Source organism: Leptonychotes weddellii, chromosome 1 (assembly GCF_054177405.1).
Source record: "Leptonychotes weddellii isolate Sample4059 chromosome 1, ASM5417740v2, whole genome shotgun sequence".
In the NCBI taxonomy this organism is placed as follows: domain Eukaryota; kingdom Metazoa; phylum Chordata; class Mammalia; order Carnivora; family Phocidae; genus Leptonychotes; species Leptonychotes weddellii.
This window is the reverse complement of record NC_138369.1, coordinates 108,388,018-108,412,118: the sequence shown is the minus strand read 5'-3', so window position 1 is coordinate 108,412,118 and position 24,101 is coordinate 108,388,018. Positions and strand designations below refer to the sequence as shown.

Below are 24,101 nucleotides of genomic sequence, written 5' to 3'. Positions count from 1 at the left end.
TCCACTAGTACTCTTGTCTGTTTCAGGCCCTGCCTCTGAAGCTGGAATGAATTAACCTAGTCCTAATCACTACCCTCGGGGGATTTACAGTCTAGTTCAGTGGTTCTCACACTCCACTGCGCATCAGAATCCCCTGGAGGGCTCATTAGAGCCCAGTGCTGGGCCTCACCCTAGAGTTTCTGATTCAGTAGGTCTGGGCTGGGTGGAAAATTTGCATTTCTAACAAGTTCCCAGATGATGCTGATGCTGCTGGTTTGGGAACCATGATTTGAGAAGCACTGACCTAATGGTTTAGCTGACACATCAGGAACCACAATTCAAAGATTAAATGCTGTGAAGTAAGTATAAGTAATTTGTAGTGGGAAACAGGGTGTGGAGAAGAGGGTCAAAAGATGAATGAACAGCTGGAGATCTAGGAAGCCCTAATGGAAGAAGGAGAGGTCGAGCAGGATCTTGGCAAGCGGAAAAAGCCTTGACAGGTAGGGCATTTTGGGGGACGGCACCATCCCAATCTTTCGATGGGATGGGGAGTACAGGATGTGTGTGGGAGCAGGGGGTAATCTTAACATAGGTGGACTGAGTGTTGGTGTCAGGGAAGGAACAACCAGAAACAGATGGAATTGAGAATGAGAGAGCCAGGCAGTTAAAACTAAACATGTTTTTGGTTTTTGGATTTTGGCAGCAAGGGAACAGCATGATCAGAACCATGCTTAGGAAGAGCAACCCTGGCACCGTGATGAATAGCTTGGGAAGAGATGGTGATTTCAGGAATTATTGGGGCAGCCCAATCTCCACGCAGGGACCGGGCTGAAGAAGAGCGTGAAGCTAGGAGGGATACAGTTATGGGATGGATCTGCGCAGAAGCCGCAGATGTGGGAGTTGATTGGCTCCTGGGGATGAGGGAGAAGGAAAGGTCAAGAGAGAGTGAGGATTCAAGTCTGAGTTGTTGGGGAAGAAAGAGAGTAGCTGGATCCCTCAGGGGAAATAGATTGGATAAGAAAAGGAACACATGGAACGTTGGTTTCTTTAGGAGGGCACTGGACCAGAGGCTTTTAAAGGTTTCTTTTTGTGTGATTGTAATCAGTGTTTTGGTTGCTGCTTGTCTGAAACAGCGCAGCAGCTATCGGCATGAAAAGCAAATGACCTGTATTTAACAGGCGCTAATATATTGGTTGATTGGTTGATCCTGGATGATTATTGGCTCTAAAATACATCTGTAAATAGCCTTCTTTCTGAACTTACAGTTTTCCAAGTATGTTGACTTGTTCTTGCTCCTATTTTGTATCCCACGCATGTGGACATTTTCTGCATGTGTTTCTATATATATATTTTGAATAACTAGAGTAGATATTTTCAATCTTTTTTGGCTTGTTCTCCCATTATAACAATCACAGCAGATATTGATATACTTCTGCACAACCCTCTCTTTTCATCCACTGGATCATAAACTCCTTTTCAGTAAAGGACATGTCTTACTCGTTTTTGTCTTCCTCACTGCACTCATCATGAGTGATTGTATAATGTGGCCAGCAAATGCTGGAGGAACTGGATTGAACCACTGAGTAAAAGTCAGTTACTATCTGTTTCTTTAGTGGGAGACAAAATGGCTCAGGCAATAAAAAGTATTAGTTTAAAGAGAAATGGGAGTTCATGTATTTTGAGATGTTGAAAGAGGAAACAATTCAGTAGACTTTCAGGACTAGAACATAGATATTTCATGGACACTTTAGGAACCAGAAGCCCATAAAAACCAGGAGAGCTTTCAGTTCTGTCTTAAATTAGCCATTGAGCCCCTTGGGCCAGACTTTTCAATTCTGGGCCTCAATTTCCTCATTTTAAGGTTGTGGTTGTCGTAAATTATATAATTTTCTACCTGTCTGCACACCCTTAGAATTCTAAGCAGTAAACAGGGATGAGCAAAGCAAAGCATCAGGGATGGGAAAGAGAATGCATATTCTTTGTAACCAGGGTGTGACATGCTAGCTAGAGGCCAGTTTCAAAAGGTCATTACTGCTCAGATAAGGAGCATGGACTCTATCCTATGGGAAAGTCTTGTGTGAGGTGGTTTAATAGGAATGCTATCTGGGAGCAAGAGTGAAGGCCCAGGGAGAGTCACACGGGGAAGCAGGCGTTACTGAATTGGCTGTTGCTAGGAGCAACTAGTTGCTTGATTCCAGGGGATCTTCTCAGGCGAGGTCTTAGGAAATGTCTCTCAGCACAGCTCACCTGGAGAAGGTGAAGGGAGAAGCTTTTATCTGTTTCTCATCTCCCACTGATTGAAGGCAGCTTCACTTTTTCAGATTGGGCATGCCTAATTGCCAGGTGGAGTCCCATGGGCACCTCATGAAGCAATATCAGGGCGGCCTGGGCTGGAGAGGCCCTGTCAGGTTGCACGTATATGAAGCTGGTCGGATTCTTCACAGGACTGGCTGCCATCCCGATGGCAGGAATATGAGGTGAGTCTGAGAGGATTTGAAGCAGAGCATAAAAGGTGGCAGACATAGGGAGCTATGGAGGGATTTGAAACAGCAGAACCACCTAGTCAGATTTATGCAGTGGTGTGCTGGTAAATGTTTAACAACCAACTCTCCAGAAAAATAAATGTGTGTGTGTGTGTGTGGGGGGGCGTTATAAATTTTCCTGATGTAAAGGATGTGTAGCACACAATTTACAAATGAATAATAAAACATACAATTTTCTTTATTGTAAAGTCCATATAGCTCATTGATTCTGACAGGTTTCTGTTAGTTTTTGCTGAACTCTTTTGTTTATAGCCCAACCTATGGTTACAACTGATCAAAGAGGGTAGTTGATCTTTCCTTGTTACAGTATGGAGTAAGATCAAAGTGAAACAATGAAGGCGTGTCCAAGAACTTCACTTGTTCATGAAGCATCTTTGTGAATTGGATAGTATTAAAAGAATTATTTCCTCAACTTTTCATTTTATTCACAATATACCTACCATAGGCACCACATATTTTATGAACGTTTTCTCCATCAGTTTTTTAAGCCCAGATTATCAACAACAAAAATCAAACTATAATTTATAGGGCTTGTCAATTTCCATGTGAAACCACTCCCATTATGGTCAATTTCAAGTTATAGGGAGTAGATGCCCCCTAGCACATTTCACAGTGTTTTCACATATGGTCAAAATGGACCTAAACAACCTCAAGGACATAGATATTAGTAAAATGTATTAAAGTAGTGAAGAAGTGATGAATTTTGAGTACTTACTGTCTTTGGATTCAATATAACTTATTTTACTCTAAGTTTATGTAATATGTTTTCATAATTGCTATGTTCAACAACCAAGTCATAAAATTTTTGAAGATTTAACCAGTCAGTTCTCAGGAGCCAGGATGAGCCAGCCCAGCACGCTACTGGAGTTTTAGTTTTAGAAGATCACTTTGGTAGCAATCTGTAGAAATATTTTGAATGAGGGTGTCCGGGAAAAAGTTTATCTGGGCTATAGTAGGTGTGAAAAGTAGAAGACAGACTTGGGGAATGTCTTCAGACTCCGCTAGCATGAGGGTTCACATGAAGTCAGGTTAATAGGGATAATGGAGACTTCGCTGGTCTGCATTCAAACATGAATGTGTGGGGCGCCTGGGTGGCTCAGTCGTTAAGCGTCTGCCTTCAGCTCAGGTCATAATCCCGGGGTCCTGAGATCGGGTCCCACATCGGGCTCCCTTGCTCAGCGGGAAGCCTGCTTCTCCTCTCCCACTCCCCCTGCTTGTGTTCCTGCTCTCGCTTTCTCAATACTTTGACCCGGCCTTTTATAGTCCCTATGAGGAGTAAACAAGCTTACTTTCAGCTAAGGGGAAATGTCAACTTTTTCCTGTTTGATGTTTCTTGCTGTGTTTTCCATATTAATCACTTCATTTTCCCCCTTGGTCACGGGCCTGATATTTTGTCTCTCACAGTTGTCAGCTGTCTGGTGTGTCAGGCAGTTTTTCACCACGATAGAGTGACACGATGGAGCTCGAGCAGGCGAGGTCACCGCCAAAGTGTGTGCTACCTTGGTGGTTCTGTTCGTGAGCATCCAGAAAGCCCAGCGCGACTGAACTGAATTACAGGCTTTGAGGTGACCGTGTGGTGTGCGTGCAGCAAACGCTCTACCCCAGACACGTTCAAGGGTTGTTGGTTTGGGAGAAATTAGGTGAGGCCACCATGAAGAGACAGAGTCTGTCTAAAGGGATAGTAGAGGGAATTTGCTACATCAGAAATCTGTCGAATAAGTGGATTTGGATGTGACCACAGGCTTGCCATATGAAATTCTACTCCATGGGAATTCCAGTTAGTGGCTTTGGGAAGACATTTGTTGCAGACTGTGAAAACGTTCTCGTATTCTTTTGCCAAAGTGTAGAAGCACGGAGCAATAAAGATGGACTTCTGTAGCTGTCTGCTCTAGTCCTCTTAAACACTCAGTGTGTCCCTATGCATGTAGCAGTGGGATTAAATATAGCTATTCCTTATAATGCATCAACATGGATGTGTTAGCCAACTGCTACGGGAATAGGAAAACTAGAGAAAAAATTCCTTGGATCAGCTAGGTATTGTGTTTAGCTTAGAGACCCCCCCCCCCCCCACAGTGGCTTTGCTTGTCATGGAGGCATGCAGTTTTGAGCCGGCATGATGGTGGCAGGCACCCCCAGCTTGTCGCTCTGTCCAGTCTCCCCTCTCCAGGTTGTGGCGCTCGTCCAAGTTGGCTGCTGGAGCTCCAAGCCTCATATTTACAGAGCAGGCAGAGGAGGAAGAGGGGGAAGAAGGGCCTGCTGTCTCCCAGGGACCTGCATCAGAGTCCTGTCTCTCTTACGTACATCTCGTTGGCCAGAGCCAAAGCACCGTGGCCTAGCTGTGGCACTGTGATTAATTCACTCCATCTCTAAATTGTTATAAATCTCATCTTTTGAAAAAATTCATCCCCAATCTTCTGTTCTCCTGATCATTATTGAAAGAGATTGGGAGAGGGCTCATGGAAGAGTAAGATTCTTTAGTTTCTTTCTGGATGATTCTATGCCAAGAGGTCTTCCTCCATCTTCTCAATTGTAATAACTCCAATATCATGAACCAGTCAGGGTTTACCATGGAGGCAGAGCAATAGGTTATATGGATTAAGGGATTTATTATAAGGAGTTGGCTTACTCAGTTGTGCGGCTTGCTAAGCATGCTTGAAATCCGTAAGAATTTTGACATTCAGGCAGTCAAGAAGAGTCTATCATGAGTGGACTGGATCTTCAAGAACAGGAGCTAAAGCTTGGAGTCTCTGAATTCAGGGAGGGTTTAAGCCTTTTTTTAAAGAGCTCTCAGCTAATTCCATCAGTCCTATTCAGTATCATAATCTTTCTTTTGACTAAATTCAACTGATGACATGCCTTAATTACATCTGCAAGATCCCTTCAAGTAGCACTAAATTAATATTTGATTGAATACCTGGGGAAAGGTGTGTGTATTGCCGCCTTCCTTCTTTCCTCCCATGCTTGAGAGAGACTATTCCTTACCACCAACCCATACTGAAAACATACAAGAAAGGTAATTCTGGGACATGTAGTTTAGTCTAGCCAAGTTGACACACTACAAAGCCATCATATACCATGATTTAGTTGTCATCTAGAGAGAGCTGGGGTAAAAACCAATCAGTGTTTCCTCATTTCTGATATTCTGGAGGAAGGTGGACTGATCTTTCATTGGTAGCTAATGAGAGCCTGGTATTGTGCATTTTAATTATTTTTCTGCTTTGTTTTCCCTGCTCTTTATCGCAGATAGTTAAGACTTTATTCTTGCTGTTTTCATTAAGCAAGTAAAGGGCTTTGAGGCTCATCAGCCATTGTGAGCTTATCAAAGTTAACAGAACTTAAAATTTGCCTTTAGAACTATTATGGCAAGATGTCCAATTTTTTAATCACGTAAATCATTTTTCTCATCTGTACCTTTTCCATCTTCTGCATATAGAGATGTGAATGGTGCCTTTCATTCTTTATTCAAGCCAAAAATAGCTTTGTAACTAAAGGATAAATTAGCACTGCAAATTTGTTTTTCCTGATGAGACTGAGATGCTCGTTAATCTTTTATTGGAAGAGTTCTCTATATTCTTTTTAAAAATAATGGCTCTATTGAGATATGATTGACATGCTGTAGAGTTCACCTTTTTAGAGTGTACAATTTAGTGATTTTTAGTATGTTCACAAAGCTTTGAATTAATCACCACTAATTCCAGAACTGCTGTACTCTTTTATATTAAGTATAGATGTGAATATCTTAAGACAGTGAAGAGTTTGAAAAACTTAATTCTGTTATTCGATTTAAATTCACCTGAAAACAGAAGTTGGTGACTTTTGGTAAGGGCAGAGTTGCGAGTGGTTGAGCTTAATTTTGTGAAAAGAATACACATAAGGTCTTCATTATGGGATTTTCTACCAAATTTAAGTATATTATTCCCTCAGACGTAATTCAGAACCGGGGCTTTCATTTGTTTGTTCAACAAATATTTATCGAATGTTACTCGGTGTCAAGCTAGTGTCCAATGAGACTTTGTCCGAAACCTTGTGGTCAGGTGGGTGGAGGGATTGGTAAGGTCGCTGCGAGCCCAGGGGGCACGAAGCCGCTGGAGCTGGCGGACCCCATGCGTGGAGATCCCATAACTGTGGATTTGCAGGAGGGATGGGACCACAGGTCTTGAGAACACATCTGAACGTTCCATGAGAAACCCAGGTCTTCTTAGGGGTCGGTGTAACAGCAGATAGGGGCAGAGTTACTAAGGTCTTCCAAGAAGTGGACACAGATTCTGGAAAGTGCAGTGAATGTTGCTGCAGTTAGTGAGGTGTGAATTGAAGGGTTTCCACTGCGGTGTGGTTTGCATCCTCACTTCCTTCCTGTCCTCTCCTTAAACATCACCTCTCGGAGAGGCCTTCCCTGACCATCTCTCTGAACGAGAGCCCTGTCCTGCTCCATCACTTGCTCTGCTGTTTCTTCTGAGCTCTCTGTTATATGTCTGTCACTGCAGCCTCCCTCCCCACTGCTGTTAACAGTGCCAGCCCCATTAGAGCAAATGTCTTGTTTCTTTGCTGCCCCGCTCCCCAGAACCACGTCTAGGAGTGTGTATGGCACGTAGTGCTAATAAAGATTTGTTGCATGCACGAGTGAAGGATCTACCAAAAGGTGTGTGACTGAAGAACCTCCCCAAGGTTCCCACCTCCTAACTCCATTATCTTTGGTGGTTATCATTTCAACATAGAGTTTTGGGGGGACATTTAAACATTTAGGCCAAAGCCAGACCTTTCTCAAGGTGGCAGTCACATGGCTTCATACAAACATCCTCTCGACCTCTCTCTCTCTCTCTCTCTCTCTCTGACCCAGCCCAGGAGTCTCAGTGCCCGAGCATATACCATGTGCTCTGCAGCTTTCGGGCTCTTTGAATAAGGTGCCCTTCCTCCCTTGTGTGCCCTTCTGGAGTCTTCCCTGACCACCCATTTTCCCTGCATGCTGAACCACTTCTGTCCCCTCCTTTGATGCACAGCTGTGCTGGTGCCCAGTATATTTTTGTTGTTGGGCCACATAGGCAGCCTCCTCCATGGGTTTGCCCGCTTTTTGAGGACTGTCTGTGTCTGTCTTACTCATTTTTGAATCCTCAGTGCCTAGCAGAGAGTAGGCATTCAGTAGATCCTGGAACGAAGAGATCAAATTCAAATATGCTGTCTTATTCATGGATGCCAACCAACCCCTGTAATGGCCACAGAGAATTTAAGTGCAGACAGATCACTGGACTTGGCAGTTGAAGTATATAAACGGAATTCTAATAAGTGCGAGTGTCTTTGGCAGTGATGTGTTTTTGTAGACGCGGAGAACCACGGCTTAGCAAATGTGTCAAAGCTATTTTGTCTAGGCCCGAGCTGAGTTTCGTCGTCATTTTGACAGTGCTTTCCTGGATCAGTGTTCAGGGGACCTGAGAAGTTTTTTAGAACAATTCAAAGAATGTGTAATAAAAGTTTGTTACTCAGTTCTATTTGTTGCTGCATTGTTTTTGTCTGTTGGTTTTGGTTTTTCTTTGGGGAGTTAATGAGAGACAGGCTATTAGAAAACCAGAGGCAAGCTGTTTGGCTTATTGATGTGCTAACTGAATGAATTCAGCTGTGTGAGTGATCTGGGAATCCTGGGCATGAAGGGAAGGTTCATGCCTGCCACCTCCCTGGCCTTGTCAGCCTGTGGACCTGGCCTGGGTTCTTGGCGGTTGGTAAATGGATAACTCCTGTTTCTGTCTATCAGCTCTCTCCTCAGTTTACAGGTCCACATATCCTGCCTTTAGTTCTCGCAAAGAGAAAGTGCAGGTGCACTCACAGGCACACGGGATCTTTTTGTTCTTCACGCTGACAGCCATAATAGTTTTTCTAAAAAAGATCTTTTTCTCTCTTTTTTTAATCCAAATTAATTCTTGTATTATCTGAATTTCATTAGATAATCAGAGAAAAGCTATTCCATTTTCCCAAATGAGTACCCAGGCACAATGGATTTGCTGCTTCATAGGGGATATCTGCCCTCATCCTGCATCAGCCTCCCCTGCTCATACTGGAACTGCCATCCCCCCCGCAAAATACACACCACACCATGAACATTAAACAACACGAACATGAATACCCTACCGTGAACATTAAAAGGGGAAAAATGTCCTTAATTTTATTTCCTGGGCCATGTTGACATCAAATAAATTATAACATATGCAAATATACTTTAGATTCCTTTCCTGGTGCATAAATTCACTTAGGTTAATATTGTGGTTGTGGGGTTTTTCTGGGGTGCTGCATTGTACAGTCCGTTCTTGCAGTGTGAGAGAAGGATCAGCCACTTGGAGGCACCCAGGTATTTGTTTAATGGGGAAAAAACAACAACAAAAAACACCCCAAATGGCAGGAATTGCCAATGCAAAGTAATTTGATCTTAACAAAGAAGGGGAAAAAATACTCAGTGCAGATAGACCATTTCAACATAACTAGTTTGGAAAGTCAGCCTGTGTTGAACACAGATGAACATATTCTAAGGAAGGAAATTCACCAGACAGCCTGATTTATGGTATGGAGTCAGGAAAACCCCAGCCAGGTTCCTGTTAGTGGGTACTTCCTTCCACATAGGCCTGTAGCCTTGGGCATCTTGGAGGGAGGCTAACAGTGGAAAAGCAGAATGAACAGTGAGAATTCAACTGTAAGCTTCCCCAGGGCCAAGACCAAATTTTCTCATTCTCTGTCATATGCTGGGTGCTTAGCATTCTGCTGGAGATGCGCACTCATGGGAATGGCTGTTTGGATGCATTGGTGAATGTACAAGGTGCAAAGAATGGGTGGACAGAGGATGGAAGATCTAAAGCAATGATGACCTACGAATAAAGGGAGTTAATTAGCATGAGACATAACCACAGAGCAATGCGTGTGTTGTATGATATATTTGCTCGGCTAGAACATTTGCTTGAGAGACCAGAATTGGTAGGGAAATCCCCATGTTACCTATTCTAGTCGAAATTTTGTCAGGTTGAGCTTTGTATTATGTATGTGTTATATATGTGTATATATATAGTAGACTTGTTCATTTGCATTTTGAGTATGTAATCAAACATCACAGAAGGTCAAACAACATGGATGCTCAAATTAACAATTTTTATGGTGCCATCCAATATAAATTTATGATTATAATGTTGCTTTGAGGCCTAAGAGATTCTGAAATGCCTTTTGAATTCTTAAATAGTATTTAATTATGTTAGGTTATTTTTAGGGTTCTTACTTGTTTACCCTATTCTAATTCCTTGAGAATTCAAGGCCCAAGTAAGTGCTTAGGTCACTCAGTTGCTTTACTAACCCCTGATGCAGGAACGGCGGGTTGGTCTGCCCAGACGGTTCAGTGCGGCTCCCCCGTGGTTCTAGCATCCTGAATCTTCAGCTTTGCAGCTTCAGAAATCCACTTTCATGAATTCAGTCAGGGGTCAGTGAACCCTACACGTTTGCTAGAAATCAAACTCACTGGGGACTGATGAAGACCAGGATACTATTTTATTTAAGAAGCTACTATTTCCATGTAGTTCAGATGGTTTTTTGGTGAGTAAAATATTCTTATACCAGGAAAATGTGCCGTGAAACCACATTAAGGTCACAGGGGTCCTTGGAGAGTACAGAGCGAAGGGAGCCTGATGGCCTTAATCAGGAAGCGCCATTTCCACCTGGGAAGTTCAAACCCAGAGGCATTTATTGAGCATCTGTTGTATGTAAAGGAAAGGGAGCCGACAGCTGTTGAACCCTTTATGCTGCAAGCCTTGTGCAAGCTTGGTGCTTTTACACACTTGAGTTTACATGCTTGTGGCACTTAAATCACTGTGGAGAATATAGGGCTGAAAGAAGCAGCCTCTATCTTTAAGGACATTCTAGACCTGTGCTGTCCAGTTTGATATGGATACGTGTGGCTACAAAGCGCTGGAAATGTGGCCAGTCCAAACTGAAAATGTGCTCTAAGTGTAAAATGCACATTGGATTTCAAAGATTGAGTAAAAAAAAGAAATGTAAAATAGTTCCTTAATAATTTTTATACGAATCATATGTTGAAATTATGTAGGATTTTTGGATAAATTCAGTTAAATAAAATGTCATTAAATTATTTTCAGTTGTTTTACTTTTTAATGTGGCTGCTAGGAAATTTAAGATGACATATGTGGTTCACATTTGTTTCACACTGTATATCGGACAGTGCTATTATACAGGTCAGGCACATACATGAATTGCTAGAACCTCACGATGGTCATTTAAGTTGGGGTAAACTTTTCGAAGGGTAATTTGGCAATAGCCCATGATTCAAAAATCTGGATCTCTGAGTTAACTTACTGTCAGACACAGAATGCTGAGGCACACCTACCATTGTGTTGAACTTTTCCTCATTAGTTCCTCTAAAATGTTTATTGTACTGTCAACAGCTGTTTATTGATTAATTATTACGCCAGGCACTGTGCGAGGCATTCTGAGTCCAATACAAAGATAAATCATGGAGAGTTCCAGGTTGGAATATTAGATGATTCTTGGTAAAGGGGGTAGATTCTATAGGTACCCAATAGCTATGATATCAGATACAACTGCGTAGACATCTGAAGAGGTACCGATGTAGAGCTTTGGCAGTTCCAGAGGAGTGTGGTCACTGTTTGGCGTGGAGTCTGTGTTTGAGCTGGAACCTGAAGGGTAAAAGGATGTGCATGGGCAGAGATTGGGCAGGTGGAAGGGATGGACTGGGCGGAGGGAACTGTAAGAACAGAAGGTCAGAGGTGAGGCTGGAGGGGCAGTTCACCTGCCTGGAACATGATGTTTGTGCAGAGGGGTATTAAAGGCCTGGACTTGAATAGCAGAAGGCCAGGCTAAAGAATCTGGACTTTTCCCTGTAGTGCTTAAATGCCAGTGAGTGTGTGGTGCTTTAACACAGTTTCTCAAATACCCAATTAGCAGTCCGTCTAAAATTCTGAATGCCTGGAAGAGTCATGACATCTTTTTTTTTTTTTTTCCTTGAGAGTGAGGTGACTTAATGCTTAAATTTTTTAAAAGATTTTATTTGTTTATTTAGCTGAGAGAGAGTGCAAGTGTGAGTAGGGGCAGAGGGGGAGGGAGAGAGAATCCCAAGCAGACTCCCCACTGAACGTGGAATCTGATCCAGGCTCCATCCCACAACCCTGAGATCATGACCTGAGCTGAAACCAAGAGTCGGACACTTAACTGACTGAGTCACCCAGGAGCCCCAATGCTTGAATATTTTTAAAATAAATTCTTTTGAAATAATTACTTTGAGTCTAGTTTCTTCAAATCCTTCTAATGTTCTATTTATTTTGTTCCGAGTAGCAACTCATTCTCCTTAGGAGTGGGAAATATAAGACCAGAAGGCATGTGTTAAGAGACAGGAGAATAGACTTTTCTCTTCTAGCCAATTTGTCAGGATGGACAATCATACCAACTCTTTGTCTTGTATTTCCCATTCCATGAAAATAAAGAACATTTTTATAGAAATTATTTTTAAGTGAGGGCAAATAGTCCCTAAGAGTCTCAGACCAAATGGGTACACACACTGTCCAAGCACAGAGAATTATAGAGGCCAGAGGGCTGAAGATGCTGGAGAGTGTTACAGTTAGGAGAGTGGACACAGGAGTCAGACATGTAGGTTCAAATCCCAGCTCCACCATCCACCAGCTTTTCTGCTCACTTCTGATATTCCCAGATTGATTTTTACCTCCAGCCCTTGACTGCTACCTTTTTGCTTTCCATCAGTGCCCCGTGTGTTCTGCCTTTCCCCTCTACTCACCTTTTCATCTGTGGTCCATTGTGTTGCCCCTCTCCTCCCTCTGCCTTACTCTCCTGAAAAACCCAGTCCTGGTAAAAAGCAGGGTTATACAGGCATTACTCTGCACTCCTCTCCAAACAGCTGAGCATACCTGGGAAACACACACACACACACACCTCTGATGACATTAAATTGGTCACCCCACCCTCTGCAGTGGCACTCAGCACTCTTGGGCAATCCTATCACATTCCCCAGTCAATTCATTCTTTCCCTCTCCTGAGTAACTATTTCACACCTTTGCCTCTTTGCTCAAACCTCTAACAGCTCCTCCTGTCTCTCTCTCTGCTAATGATCCTGCTGCTTATTTCACTAGGAAACTGGAAGCAGTCAGAAGAGCAGCACCTTCTCTCCCCGCTGCCAAATCCTCCTGCCTTCACACATAATTCTGTCCCCCAAAGCCCTGCTCTTTGCCGTGGATGAGCTGTATATGCTCCTGGCTGAAGTCCACCTTAGCCACAACCCACCTGGTCTTGTGCTCTTGTCCAGAACTTGGTTTCTACAGGATTCTCCCACTAGCTTCATCATTGTTCCTCTTTTCACTGGGTCATTTTTACTCTTCAAACATTCTGTAATATCTCTCTTCTTCAAAAATACGCCTTTTAATCCTTTGTCTCTCACCAGCTTTGCCCCACCTCTCTGTTCCTCTTTATTTATTTTTTTTAAAGATTTATTTATTTTAGAGAGGGTGGGGGCAGGAGAGGGGCAGAAGGAGAGGGAGAGAGAATCTTTTTTTTTAATTTTTTTTTTTTAGATTTTATTTATTTTTTTGACAGAGAGAGATATAGCGAGAGCAGGAACACAAGCAGGGGGAGCGGGACAGGGAGAAGCAGGCTTCCCGCAGAGCAGGGAGCCCGATGTGGGACTCGATCCCAGGACCCTGGGATCATGACCTGAGCCGAAGGCAGACGGTTAACGACTGAGCCACCCAGGCACCCGAGGGAGAGAGAATCTTAAGCAGACTCCAGGCTGAGTGCGGAGCCTGACGCGGGGCTCAGTCCCACAACCCTGAGATCAGGACCTGAGCTGGAACCAAGAGTTGGACGCTTAACCGACTGCGCCACCTAGGCACCCCTCTCTGTTCCTCTTTAAAGCAAAACTCTTTTGAGTGAGTTGTCTGATCTTGCTGCCTCCAATTCCTTACCTTTTACTCTCTCCCCTGCCCAGCATTTTATTATGAACATTTTCAAACATACAGAAAAGTTGAAAGAATTTTAAAGTGAATACCCCTATAACCACCACCTAGACCCTACAATTAATGTTTTGTCTTACTTACTATAACACATATCTTGCCATCTGTCCATCAACACCTCTTATGTTTGGATACATTTTAAACTAAGTTGCAGGCATCTGTACACTCTGTCCTAAACTCTTCAGTGTGCATATTATTAACTGGAGTTTAGTATTTGCTAATAGTTATTTTCTCTTTTGAGGTAAAATTTATATACACTGAAATCACACATCTTAAGTGAACCACTCGGAGGTCTCATGAATGCACACACCACCTCTGCAATCCAAACCCGTATCAAGGTATGGAATATGACCGTCACCACAGGAAGTTCCCTCATGCTCCAGTATGTACTCTTTTTTTAAGTTCTATCACTCAGCATAATATTTTTGAGATTCAGCCATATCCTGTATATTTCATGCCTTTCTATTACTCAGTATCATTCCATTATTAAGTATTCTATTGTTAATTATTATTCCAGTGTTTGTACAACAGTTGTTTCTCATTTTCTTGATGGATACCTGAGCTCTTTCCGGTTTGGGCTATTATGAATACACCTGCCATGAACAAACACAAAAGTCTTTTTGTGGATATGTGTTTTCTTTTCTCTTGACTAAACACTTACGTGTGAAACTATTTGGTTATAAGGTAGGTATATGTTTAGTTCTGTAAGAAACCTATAAGAAACTGCCAGAACTTTTTCTAAAATGGTTGTATTGTTTTACACTTGAACCAACAGTATATGAGAATTCTGATTGTTCCACATTCTTGCCAGCATTTGATTTTGTCCATTCTGGTGCATATGTATGTAGTGATATCTCGTTGTGCTTTTTTATTTAAATTTCTTTGATAAATATTAACATTAAGCATTTTTTCATGTGCTTATTAATCATTAGTTTATCTTTCTCTGTGAAATGTCCCATTAAATCTTTTGCTGTCTTTTTACTGAACTATAGTCCTTTGTCAGATATATGATTTACATATATTTACATATATTTTCTTCCAGGCTGTGATTTACCTATTCATTTTCTTCATGGCGTCTTTTGATGAACAGAAATTTTTAACTTTGATGAAGTCTAATTTTTTTCCCTTTGTGTTTATTGCTTTCTGTGTCATATTTACAGTTTTGGCATTTACATTTAGGGTTATGATCCATCTGAAATTATTTTTTTATATATGGTACAAGGTTGGGGTCAAGATTTATTTATTTTTGTCATACAGGAATTTAGTTGTTTTAGCATCAGTTATAGATCCTTCCTTTATTGGATTTTTCTGTTGATTTGTGAAAATTCAAATGCCCATATTAAGTGTGGGTCTGTTCCTGAGCTCTCTGTTCTGTCTCTTTAGTCTCTTTGTTGATTCCATGTCAGTATCACACGGTCGTGGTTAATGTAGACTTACTAGTCAAAGCCTTAAGGTCAGGGAGTATAAGCCCTCCGACTTTGGTCTTATTTTTTATGATTGCTTTGGCTGTTCTAGGTCATTAGCCTTTCTATACACATTTTAGAATCAGCTTGTCAATTTCTACAGAAAAGTCCAATGAGATGTGTGTGATTAGGATTGTTGAATCTATTGGATCAGTTTGTGGAAAACTGACATCGATATTTAGTTCTTTAATCCATGAACATGATATATCCACTTATTTAGGTCTTTAATTTCTCTCAACAATGTCTTGTAGTCACATTCTTATTTGAACTCACTCCATTTAGTTTTTGTGCCCACTTCCCCTGAAACACTCTTGTCTCATCACCAGTGACCTCCATATTGCTGTATCCAGTGGCAAGTTCAGTCTTCCTCTTTCTTCATTTCTCAGATGGCTTTGACATAATTGATCACTCTATACTTGAAGCATTTTGTCCTTGGCTTCTGTCTCATGCTTTCCTGCTTTTCTTCCCATCTTCCCATCTGCTCTTTTTTGGCCTCCTTTGCTATATCCTTCTCTTCTTCCTAACATTTAGATGTTAGAGGGCCCTGAGCCTCAGTTCTTAGCCTTCTGTGCCTTATCCATTCTCAGTAGGTCAAATGGCATAAATATGTTGTTTGAAGCGGACTGACTCCCAATTTTATATCTCCATTCAGAATCCTGGCCTTACATAGCCAAACCCCAGACTTATATATACAACGTCCTACTGATCCTCATTTGGGTATCTAAAAGGTATATCAGGGACTCAGCTGGTTAAGCATCTGACTCTTGGGATTTTGGCTCAGGTTGTGATCTCAGGGTCATGGGATCGAGCCCTGTGTCAGGCTCCGTGCTCAGCGCAGAGTCTGCTTGAGATTCTCTCTCTCCCTCTCCTTCTCCTCATCCCTCCACTTGCATGTGCTCTCTCTCTCTCTCAATAAATAAATAAATAAATAAATAAATAAAAAACCAAGCATCAAGAGAAAAAGAAATGTGGGGCACCTGGGTGGCTCAGTCATTAAGCGTCTGCCTTCGGCTCAGGTCATGATCTCAGGGTCCTGGGATCGAGCCCCGCATCGGGCTCCTTGCTCTGCGGGAAGCCTGCTTCTCCCTCTCCCACTCCCCCTGCTTGTGTTCCCTCTCTCGCTGTGTTTCTCTCTGTCAAATAAATAAATAAAATCTTAAAAAAAATAAAATCTTTAAAAAAATAAAAAGTATATCAAACTTAATCCATGCAAAATGGAGCTCTTGATTCGCCTCTTAAACACACTGCTCCTCCTTACTCTCCACCACCCACTGCATTCCCAGCTCAGTAATTGGACTTCTCTCCCTATTGCTTATATGCCAATCTTAGAGTTCTCCTTGACACTTCTTTTTCTTTTACATCCCACACAGAAGACCGACAACCCACATCAGAATATTCTCTTGGCTCTATCTTCACAATATACCTTAGATCTCTCTACACAGCCATCATTCCAGTCAAAGCCACCAACATCTCCCACCTGGTTTACTGCAGGATTCTCCTAAGTAATCTGCTTTCTCTTGGTCTTTTCGTTAGCCACACAACTGGAGTAATGTTGTAAAATGTCACAGCATTCCAATCCCCTGGTTAAAATCTTTCGGGGTTTTCCATTATATTTCGGGGGGAAAACTGTGCAATGATTTGCAGACTTTATATGATCAGACCTCCCTGTTTGCTGTCTGACTTCATTCTCTTCTGTTGCTCTCTCTTTCATAGCGCTCTGCCTGCACTGACTTTCTGTTGTTCGTGAACACTCCAAGCTTGTTTTGACCTCAGGGCCTCTGCTGTTTCTGTTTCTTCTGCCTGGGACCTTTTCCCCAGATAATTACATGGCTTGTTACCTTACTCCATTCAGGTCTCTGCTTAAGTGTCATCTCCCCAGAGAGGCTTTTCTGCCTACCCTACCTCAGGAGTGGCCGCCTACCTGATGATCACTCTCCAGTCCCTTACTCTGCTTTGGTTTTCTTCTTACTAGCACTTAGCATTATCTGGTGTGATATTTATTTGTTGGTAGTCGATCTGTCCTAATAGAATACAAGTTTCCCGAGGATAGGGAATCACTAAATGCTGTTAACAGTGCATGTCACATACTAGGTGCTCAATAAATATATGTAGAATGGAGGACTATGGGCAAGTTAACCTTGCTGACCCCATTTTCTTCATCTGAGAAATGGGGAAAATAATGGTATCTATCTCATAGGGCAGATGTGAATGTCAAATAAAATATTGGGTATAGTAAGATAGTGTGGTGATAGTGTTGGCTGTTATTATAATTACTATTTAATAATATAAATTATATTGGCGCCTGGGTGGCTCAGTTGGTTAAGCGACTGCCTTCGGCTCAGGTCATGATCCTGGAGTCCCAGGATCGAGTCCCGCATCGGGCTCCCTGCTCGGCAGGGAGCCTGCTTCTCCCTCTGACCCTCCCCCCTCTCATGTGCTCTCTCTCTCTCATTCTCTCTGTCTCAAATAAATAAATAAAAATCTTAAAAAAAATATATAAATTATTTAAGTCTCATAATCAGCAAATAGATATGAATGCTATATAAGGTAAAATTAATTTGCCTGGTGTATGCTTCTACAATGGTTAATTTTAGAGATATAACTTATGATCTGCTGTTATTGATAACTTAGTTGGAGGAAATAGATAAAACTACATGAAAAGTTAAATGCCATAGGATATTTAAATAACCAATCCAGACAACAATGGAAACATCATCAGGCATGATTAGTTGTCTAATGCATTTGCTGCTGATTGTTCTAGGTGTGATAAATAAAAACAATTTTTTTTTTTTTCCTAAATCTGGATGATCTGAGAAGGCTTTGTGGAGGATATGGGTTTGGGTTGCCCCAGGAAAAGCTGGGGAGGATTTTAATCTCTTACTGGTTGGGAAGGAGAAAGGCATCACCGGTGGGGCAATGACATAAACCTGAAGCCGGGGAAGAACTAGGGGGTGTGAAAAATTGACTAAACCTTTGTGACTGGTAGAAGAAGTATAATGAGGAAGCTGTTTGAGAGCAATGTAAAGAAAACAGGGTAGGAACAAAAGCAGGTGGCTTCAGGCGACAGGAATTGCCGGGGCACAGGAATCCTTCCAGCTACTTAGGTTAGGCAAACAAGGCAAGAAGTGCTTCTGGGTGATTAGGAAAGAAGTTCATCACAGGCTTGTTGCTGCCAGGTTCAGTCCCTTCTTCCCCTCCCCCACCTCCCCCCAGCCCAGGGCAGGTGGTCAGGGTGTTACCCTTCACAGCACATACAGTAGATGGCTGTTCTGAGTCCGTGTGTCCAACATGTCCACGTGTCCACAGAGAGGCAGCAGCAGGAGGGCTCCATTCTGTTCCCAGGGTCTGGAAACCAATTTTGAACTTCCGTTTTTACCCACAGGAATTCCCCATTCTAACTCGCATTCTAATGTGAGTAGAAGGCAAGTGACCATTTTTACTATGGCTCCTTATTATGGAAAGAAAGAAAAGGGAACTTAGAAATTAAAGGCCCATTAATAAACATAATATTTTATGTTTTAACACGAATGTTAAGAAATACTCAACTTGTTTTTCAGAAGACCATGTTATGTCAGTCATATAAAGCCACATTGTAAAAAGGAAATGCATGCATTATATGAGAAGGTGCCAAGGATTCTGTGAATTGATCAGGTTATAAAAAAAATAAAGATAGGTTATTTAGTCAACCATGAGATAAAATCTGTTTTAATGATATAATTTTGTGTAAATTTGCAGTAACCTAAAAGGGTGTCTGTCCTTCCACCTTAACTTTCTTCTTATTACCAAGTTACAAAATGTTGTTACCTTTTGGGGGGTTAGAATATAGTTTAGAAGCAATTTGTAGCAGTTAAGAAAATGACCTTGTAAAAGCAGCAAAATAAATAAAATATAGATATGAGCCATGACAGATGTTGCAGAATAGAGAATGGATGTGAAGACAATAAGCCACGTTGTTACTAATGCAGCCCTGGCAACAAGAGTCACAGATTAAATAATGAACGCTAGTTAGCTGGTACAGCGAGGAGAGAACAGAGAGTGCATTGTTTCAGCTTGTCTATCTAATTTCAAACTAATTGCTTAAGTACAGGCTTCTGTTCTGGTTATAGCCAAAGGAAAATTAAACAGTTGAAATACTGTAAATTTTCTAACTCACCCTGGATCACCAATGAGAACTAAATAAAAGAGCTTTGAGCAAAGGATCCAAATAAATTGTTAGCCTTGCCTGCAGATGGAAGCTTGGAAAGAAGCAGGATCCACTCACGGGGCTCTGCACTCACGATTCCTTCCTCTCCAGGTCAGGTTCTAGCTGATTTGATAAAAGGGCTAGACTTCACACACTCTTCTGTGCTCGCGACTGCAGCCCCATAGAGCGAGGATGGCAGATGCCACGTCCTCTCACCCCCACCCCCCAGGAGAGGTGTCTTCCCGGGTTGTGGCCTCTCTGAAGTTTCACACCGTTGGGGTTGACTTTTCCTACTCTGGATCTTTGTGATGAGCTAATGAGCTGATACATGTGAAAGTACTTTGTTAACACAAATGAAGGGATGATGTATTTTTATATACTATTTTTAGGGTGTGCAGTTGGTGGAGGAAAGAACACAAGTCAGAGCGCATGGGTTTGAATACTGGATCATCTCATACTGGGTCCCCCCTTTTCTGAATTTCCTTTTAAAACTTTCTGTGGTTTTTTCTTTTCCCCCTTAAATCAGATAGATGTTCTTTACTTTTTTTTTTAAAGATTTATTTATTGATTTTACAGAGAAAGAGAGTGTGTGCGTGTGAGCAGGGGGAGGGTCTGAGGGAGAGAATCTTAAGCAGACTCCCCGCTGAGCTGGGAGGCTGCCACAGTGGGACTTGATCTCATGACCCTGAGATCATGACCTGAGCTGAAATCAAGAGTTGGATGCTTAATGGACTGAGCCACCCAGGCGCCCCCAGATGTTCTTTACTTTTGTGTGTGCACCGTTGGATGCCTTTGGCATTCTAGTGAAGTTAATGAATTCCTTTTCGAATAATGTTTAATGCATAAACTTAAATGCATAAAATTAGAATGCATAGGATTACAAAGTAAACCAATTATACTGATACACAGTTATCCATATACCAAAAAATGTGTAATACTATAATATATATCCTTTATTAATGCATTACATATCAAGAACTAGTGGCAGGTGTAGTAACTACTATAATTTTGAAGTAGTGATGAGTGGAAAAGATACTTTGAGGTATTTGCAATAGCTGTAACATGATATGAAGATACCTTTGATTTCTACTGTGACAAGTCACAGGTATGGCTACTTTTGCTGTGGATTGTTGCATACATTTGTAATGGAAGGGAATGCTCAATTTCAGTTGGAGGTTAGTAAAAATTAAAACGAAATTTTTCCCCACCCCTGTCTTGAATTCTGTCCGAGATCCTCAGAAACCCCTTGCCTTAAAACTTCACCCTTGGGGTGCCTGGGTGGCTCAGTTGGTTGAGCGTGTAACTCTTGATTTTGGCGCAGGTCTTGATCTCAGGGTCCTGGGCTCCAGCGCCCTGTAGGGCTCCTCACAGGGAGCCTGCTTCAGGATTTTCTCTCCCTTTGCCCCTCCCCCCACTTGCTCATTCTCTCTCTCTCTAAAATAATAAGTCTAAAAAAAACCAACAACCCAGACTTCACCCTTTACTCTTATGCCATGTGCTCTCTAGGGAAAACCCATTTGTGCCCTGTTGCTGTCCTCCAGCTGCAGTCCTTTATCCTTTCTGTGCAGTGTCTTGTTAGTTGTGTACCTTCTGTACAGGCCGGGAACTGGAGCACCAGACCTGTATCTCCTGCACGCCCACCCTGGCTGGCCCGCGGGACCTCCCGCTCTGCCTCCAAAGTCCAACTCCTGGGCTTGGCTATGCCATCCTTCTTCCTCCCGCCAGCCTCCTCCTCCTCCCGTGTTCCCAGCTCTGTGGATGGCCTCAACAACGCCCATGTGGCTCAGGCCCCGAACCTCGCTTCCACAAGAGAACTAGCGAGCATCCCTGCTGCCTGCATTACCGCTCCCGCCTCCCTGTAACACTTGGGAGAGTGTAAGCTTGTACATTTGAAAGCACTGGTCTGCCCTGCCCTTTACCTGGAATGTCTTCTTAATTTCTACTCACTCTACAAGGCCTGGCTCCTTACTTAGCTTTCCAACATGCACATCTGGTCACTTTCCAGTTTAAACTCCTCTGCATGCCTCTTTGCCTCTGTGAAATTGACATCAGAGGGCTCTGGCCTCCCTTGCAGCGTTTTCTTCTGCTCCCTGTGGTCCCTCCAGTGGCCTATTCCCCATTTCCAAACTCTTTGCCTTGGAAGGCTGAGTGGGTGTGCCCTCTGCCTGGGGATCCCTTACCTGCCATGTAGTCTTCTGGTCTCAGTTCTGCGGCTGCTTTGGCTGCGAAGCCTTTCCCACTCTGCACCATCATGAGGACTGTCTACGGAGCAGTTCTCCACTCCCATCTGCCCCTCCCTTGCGTCTGACCAGGGTTTTCCAGGTAGTATGCACTCGGGAGGACGGAATTATTAAAGTACATGGTTAGGAGCACATACATCAGAGCCAAACTGCTTGCGTTCTCATCCCAGCTCCACCGCTAGCTCTTTGGCAAGTACTGACCCTTTAGGGGCCTCAGTTTTCCCATCTGTAAAATGTATAAGACAGTAGTGAGATTTAAATGAGTTACTACTTGTGAAGCAGTTTAGAACCATGTCCACCATTTAAGCTCTTGTAGCTGCTATTATTATTAGTTTTAGTTTCAGTAGTGTGACTTGGGTTTATTTAAAAGTCACATCCTACTATACTTTTTTTTTCTCTGGAGTTTATTACTCTAGTGTAATTTGAAACGTAGCATTTAACTATTCTTCATCTCCATCGAGGTTGATATTGTACATTGATTGTTGGCAGAAATAATTTATATGAGACAAAAAGAAATACTTGTGACAGAGAGGCAGGAACAGTCTTAGGGATACAGGCTTTTATAGAGTGATGGACACCGTCCCATCAGTACTTAGCTAGTTGAGTTGGGGGTTTATCCATATTTCTTCCATTTCAGAGATGATGTTGACCTTGCAGGCATTTTTCTCGCAGCTTTTTTGAGTAAAGGAGTGATGAACACTACTTATCAGAGGATTTTTCTGGGAATGTAAATCATTGTATGTGATTGCAAACCAGATCCACATAAAAGAGATGGTTTTCAGTGTAATTATTTTTTTTGCATGAGTGCTTTCATATCCTTAAGAAATATTCTGCGCTTGTGGGGGGAAAATACTTTCCATGACCCTTACCACACATTGTATGTGACATTAGTGTACTCTTATAACTGATCCTTTTCTGCTTTTTTGTTTTCCTTCTGGCAGGAGAGTTGTATTTCCCCTGAGGTTTAACTGTTCTAGCCTTTTCTCGGTTTTGCCACCAGGTGGGGTTCTGGCTCCTTTTTAAGGCAAGGGCCTCTTAAACCTCGTTTTCTCACTGAGGTGACTGTCTTAACCGCGTCGTTCTAAAGTGACTCCATGAAAAAACGTTGAGCCCTGACCTGGGAGTGGGTGGGGAGGCAGGTGGGGCATGTGTGAGATCTCAAGGAGTCCCCAGGTTTTTCATGCCTGATCTTGTTACACTTATATGCTAATGGCTTAAGTTTCACAGGTTTTGAGTAACTTGATTTTGCCAGCAATACATGTAAATCTTGTTTGGCAGCAAGTGAGTCGAGTTTTCCTTGAATATTTGGTCCAATCTTTTGGCTTAGAAGAAACAACAGAGTCAGGTAATCTTGACCATTATGTCAAATAGGTCTTCTTTAAATAAAGTAGAAATCATGGAAGCAAGCCATGACAATTAAAACTGTCCTTGGAGTTGAAAACTAGGGGCAAACTGTGTGTATGGTACTGTGAACATGTTACATTAAAAATCAGAGCGTGGATTTTCATTATTTCTTGAGCAATGTGCTGGGACATTATGGACTGTTTTAAGATCTAAATGCCTTAAGGAAATTATCAACTGCATATTTCTAGAATGAGAAATAAAATTTAAATTTCTTAGTTTGAAACCATGGAGAGTCATATTCAGTTCCATTTTAAACTATTAAAAACTATAATACTACCAAAAAATCTTTCATCTTATAAATATAACCAAAATGTAGATGGTGAAACTGAATTATGAGTGGTTTTTAGATTTACAGACACCAAGTCAGAATCATAAGTTAGAAGGATCCTCGGGTGGTAGATACACTTGTGGTGAACATAGCATACTGTATAGAAATATTGAATCACTATGCTATACACTTCTAACTAATGTAACATTGTGCGTTAACTATACTCAAAAAAACTTAGAAGGTTCTTTAAAAAATATTCCTTTTGAACTTAAGTTGATTTTTAGACTTTAGAAATTAATGAGATTTTAGGCTTAATTAAGGCTATCCCCCCCCCGCCACACACAATCTGAAAACAGTATGTGCCTTTGATTCTCTCAGAAATAGTAACTTCATATGTCCCTCTTATGTAAAGTGAATTGCAGTGAAATCACCACCACTTAACCACTTGGGCAACATTGTAAAATTCATTTCATGGCTCTCATGGGGGTGGTGGTGGGGAGACTGTATTCCTTCTATTAAAATGAATGAGTCACTTTCATACGGTATCTAAGGAGTGAGAGAGGAGTGAGGGTTCTCTTTAAGTTTGTGTGTTATGGTTTTCTTAGGCAGCAAGTTCAAAAATGAAGCCTGAAGCCTTTGCTCAATTGTGTATGCTGCCCAGCGTCTATTTAACATATGGGGAGTGGTTTCAAGTTCATTACTAAAGCTTATAGGCTAAAGTGCTTTGTGGGCTTGGCTAAGACTTAAGTTGCCAAGTTGGGAACAAACTGCTTTCCTTGTGCATGTGGATTCCCTGGGTAGTCCATTTCCTCCCCTCTGGGCTATCAGCTGCTTTGGAGATTAGTTTCATAGTAAAGATTCTTTCTGTAGAGCAGTATGAAGCGACTACTTTCACAGGGGCACCAGGTTAGTAAATCACATTTTGAACTTTCCGCTGCGCGTGTCAGATTTTCTTTCTGTGCTCCTGGGCGATATGACACTCTGCATAACATTTGTGCCGTTGCTG

The 24,101-nt window shown here is 42.1% G+C and overlaps 1 protein-coding gene across 10 annotated transcripts in view; it reads left to right on the top strand.

Moving 5' to 3' along the window:
* The window catches only part of PLD1 (phospholipase D1), a 189,292-nt gene that overhangs the window by 8,228 nt on the left and 156,963 nt on the right, over positions 1–24,101 (top strand). For 4 of the 10 annotated variants that reach the window (XM_081829656.1, XM_081829638.1, XM_081829645.1 and 1 more), the window contains exon 2: positions 2,301–2,456. The exons of 2 other annotated variants lie outside the window; for them this stretch is intronic. In XM_081829656.1, the coding sequence (XP_081685782.1) occupies positions 2,308–2,456 (149 nt within the window). In that variant the 5' untranslated portion in view covers positions 2,301–2,307. Of the gene's footprint in view, positions 1–2,300; positions 2,457–13,778; positions 13,920–23,859; positions 24,002–24,101 lie in introns of those variants that run through there. 4 more of the 10 variants (XM_081829668.1, XM_081829669.1, XM_081829663.1 and 1 more) reach the window with 4 other exon arrangements.